Source organism: Oratosquilla oratoria, chromosome 5, assembly GCF_046742065.1.
Source record: "Oratosquilla oratoria isolate Oo_2021 chromosome 5, ASM4674206v1, whole genome shotgun sequence".
NCBI classification, from domain to species: Eukaryota; Metazoa; Arthropoda; class Malacostraca; order Stomatopoda; family Squillidae; genus Oratosquilla; species Oratosquilla oratoria.
Window position 1 is genome coordinate 56,730,637 of NC_134781.1, and position 3,957 is coordinate 56,734,593.

The 3,957-nt window shown below is 44.5% G+C and overlaps 1 protein-coding gene across 1 annotated transcript; it reads right to left on the reverse strand.

The window, feature by feature from the left end:
• Window positions 1–1,488: 1,488 nt before the first annotated feature.
• LOC143025810 (ATP-binding cassette sub-family F member 1-like) lies at window positions 1,489–2,250 on the reverse strand (the record flags this gene model as incomplete). Its single annotated transcript, XM_076185820.1, is given in 2 exon segments — window positions 1,489–1,986; window positions 1,989–2,250. Coding segments are annotated over 2 exon segments (705 nt in total), but the record flags the coding sequence as incomplete, so codon positions are not given.
• Window positions 2,251–3,957: the final 1,707 nt, after the last annotated feature.

The following is a 3,957-nucleotide window of genomic DNA, read 5'->3' on the forward strand; positions in this document are numbered from 1 at the left end:
TGTTGCTGAACATTTTTTTTAAATACCTTATCTTTTTCGTGATCTTTCCATTGTTTCTTGAGTTGCAATATTTTTTCGTCGTCTATACTTCCTCTAATTTTTCGGTCATTACCTCCATTTGTTCATTCACCTCTTTTATGTTCATATTAATTGCGGTATCTTTGTTTTTCAATTCCTCATTTTCACGTTCTACCTCAGCCATTTTTTAGAGCATTCACTTCCCTAATCGTTTCAGTATTTTCTTTCCTTAATTCACTAATCTCTTCATAATACACATAATGCTGATCTCTGACCCTTGAAACAAATTCTGTCAAAACTTTCATTTTCCAATGTCTATAATTCTACTCAAGTTACCTCTTTCGTAACGAAAACCCGAAAATGGCCTTTCTTTGTAGTTATCTAATAATCTTCTTATGACTAACGGGGTCTCCATGCTCTTGTGTACGTTTGGCTTCGCTGCTCCGCCACCATAGGTCTCATCTGGGTTATTTTAATTTCTGTTTGTAGTCATCACAACAGGTCCTCACCTCGTCACTCCCGTCCTCACCTCTTCTCTGCCCATGGCATTTGACCTCCGAGGCCCTCCAAGGGATTCACTCGTGGGGCCCTAGGATGACTAACCAGCGCTAGAGTCTGCCGCATAACCATCACACAAAATCTTCTTCAGGAAGCACACGTGCAATGCCAACATCGGCCCTCCATGGCTGGCCTGCACCTTTGCCGGCCACGTGACACATAACACTGGATTCATTGAGGAACGCCTACCCTTTGTCTTCGTGAGTCACCGGTGTCAGAACGTTTTGCCTCCCACTTCCCTCGCCTCACACTTGACCTCACGGCAATTAGGAGCATGGGTCATGACCTGCCCGTGTATATAAAGGATGGACCAACGCCCAAAAATGCAGATAGCCTCGGAGAAGCATACGTGAGCATAGGTCGCTGCTCCTTGCTTTCTCGTCTTCCCCCCTCCCTTTTGCTCCCTCGCAAGCAGATCGCCGGAGACACGACTTGAAATATAGTCGTCACCTACATTGCCGTCTCGTTCCTCCTCTCCCCCTCCGCACTGGCGCCCAACATTTCATTGTTAAATAAAACCAACTCTATCTCCACCAGAGTTTGACTTCAACCAGGCTAACTGGTTGTCCAACGTGGGGCAGACTACCAGACTATCCTAACAATTTCCTTCTATTTTCTTTCAATATTTACTGATTTTCACTATATCAGCTTACCTCGGACATCCACGAATACTCCCCCTTCCCATTCAACACAACCTAGGTATCCTGATATTGTCGCACTGATGAAAGGTCTTATTTTTAATGTAGTTACCAAGAGCGCCAGTTTTGACGTGTTGACAGGCTGACGATCGACGAGTGTGTGTGTGTGTGTGTGTGTGTGTGTGTGTGTGTGTGTGTGTGTGTGTGTGTGTGTGTGTGTGTGTGTGTGTGTGTGTGTGTGTGTGCGTGTGTGTGTATGTGTGCGTGTGTGTGTGTGTGTGTCAAGAGGATATTAGCAGAAAGCATGTAAGCAATGGGTAGGACAGAACTTACAGGTCAGCAGCTTGATGAGCAGCAATACTTGGATTGTTGATTTCTTCTCCTAAAGCTTCCAACAACTCCTTGCGGTAATCATCAAAATCTCCATCAATCTCATTGATAGTCTGGTCTTCAATGACCCATAAGATACACTCGGTTTCGCGTATAAGCCTTTCGTCTTGAGATACAATGATTACCCCTCCCTTATAATCCCGAATGGCTTCAGCAAGAGCATCAATACTTTCAATATCCAAGTTGTTGGTAGGTTCATCAAGAATCAGTACATCTGGTGCATTGAGACAGAGTTCTGCAAGGGCTACTCTGGCTTTCTGACCACCTGATAAATCCTTGTTTTTGATGGTGTGAGCATGATAGGATAAGCCAAAGGTTCCAAAGACTTTACGTGTTTTTTCATAGGGCAAATTAAACAATCGCATGAGGTACTCTGCAGGTCCTCAGCTGTCAAATGCTCACCAGAGTGCTGATCAAACCTTCCAATTTTCAAACGATGGTTTTTCCTCATCTCACCATCAGTTGGAGTCAACTCACTCACAAGCAATTTTAAAAATGTGGATTTGCCAACTCCATTTGGACCTACAATTGCAACTCTAATCTCCATACCAATACCAAAGTCTGTTTTTCTGAACAGTGGTTTGTGTCCTGAGTAGGCAAATGAAACATTGTATAGACCCAAGACAGGAGGCCGAATAGGTGGTGTGTGTGTGTGTGTGTGTGTGTGTGTGTGTGTGTGTGTGTGTGTGTGTGTGTGTGTGTGTGTGTGTGTGTGTGTGTGTGTGTGTGTGTGTGTGTGTGTGTGTGTGTGTGTGTGTGTGTGTGTGTGTGTGTGTGTGTGTGTGTGTGTGTGTGTGTGTGTGTGTGTGTGTGTGTGTGTGTGTGTGTGTGTGTGTGTGTGTGTGTGTGTGTGTGTGTCTGTCGAGGGCCATTTCCCTCTTGTAAGGGGGTTAGCCGAAACACAACAGATATAAAACCCGAAATTTAACAACCGAACAAATATGTTCTTAATAAAGAACAAATGCGACGCATCGAGGTTCCATGGGGTTGGGAGAACCACTTGAAAGCAAGGACGGTTCTCTTGACGGAACGAACTGTGAGAGCAGCTAGAGACTGTTCATTGGAGCGAACCGTAATAACCGGAGTAATGGTTTACTTGGGAAAACGTTCCGTGAGAACTGTTTAAACAAACTGACAGTTTACTTGGAGGACCGAAACACGAGAACCGACGGTTCACTAGGTTTAGCGAACCGGTGAAAGTGGACCGCGTGGAGCAAAGGTGTGAAGAGCGACGCCGAAAGTGAAGGAGGAGCTAAACGAGAGGAAGAAGAACCTGGAAGGGCGCAAAGAGAGCTGCCGGAGGAGGCACTCCGTGGGGAGTTGGAAGTGTAAGAAGAGCGCTCTCTAAGAGAGGAGGGAAGCTGATGAGTTTTGAGTGAGAGATGCGGTGAGATGAGGAGGGGAGACGGAAGTGAGGAAGGGATGCTAGGCACAGGAGATAACCCGTGAGGGCCTCAAGAGTGTGAGAAGGGCGTGAGAGGGAGGAGGGAGAAGCCCTGAAGGCGTGAAGCGGACCACTGGAGGAGGGGGGAGGGTGTGGGATACGTGCAACGGCGTGAGGGAGTTCGCAGGAGCTACAAGGTAAGGGGAAGATGGAGTGCGTAAACCCGAAGAGTTCCTTCGAAGGGAGTGGAGACAGCTCAGGGACTGGCCCCTGGCAAACCAAGCAGACTAATAGGAGGGGGTAGTACTTTGAGGGACTGGGGTTGGGTTGACTGAAGCAAGCTTGGCTAAGGTAGGATGGTCCGAGGCGAAAAGAGGCTGGGTTAGGTTATTAGACTGGACGGGTTTGATAAGGACAAGGCATATATATATATATATATATATATATATATATATATATATATATATATATATATATATATATATATACAGTATATATATATATATACAGTATATATATATATATATGTATAAATATATACATATATATATATATACATATTATATATATATATATATATATATATATGTATATATATACATTTTTATAAACCACAATGCTCTTTAATTTTAAGCCATCAACATCGGAATAACCGTGGAGGCACATGCAGAAATTGAAACGTGGCACGCCCGAGGACTCGAATCAACGCGGCGAGAACGTGACAAGTGCCGTATTGACTATTTGGACCAATACACCATCAAGAGAGATATAAGTTGAGCGCAACTTTTCTTATATATTTGTATGCTCGAGTTACATACACATACACGAAACTCGAGCATAAAAATATATAAGAAAAGTTGCGCTCAACTTATATCTCTCTTGATGGTGTATTGGTCTAAATAGTCAATACGGCACTTGTCACGTTCTCGCCGCGTGGGTTCGAGTCCTCGAGCGTACCACGTTTCAATT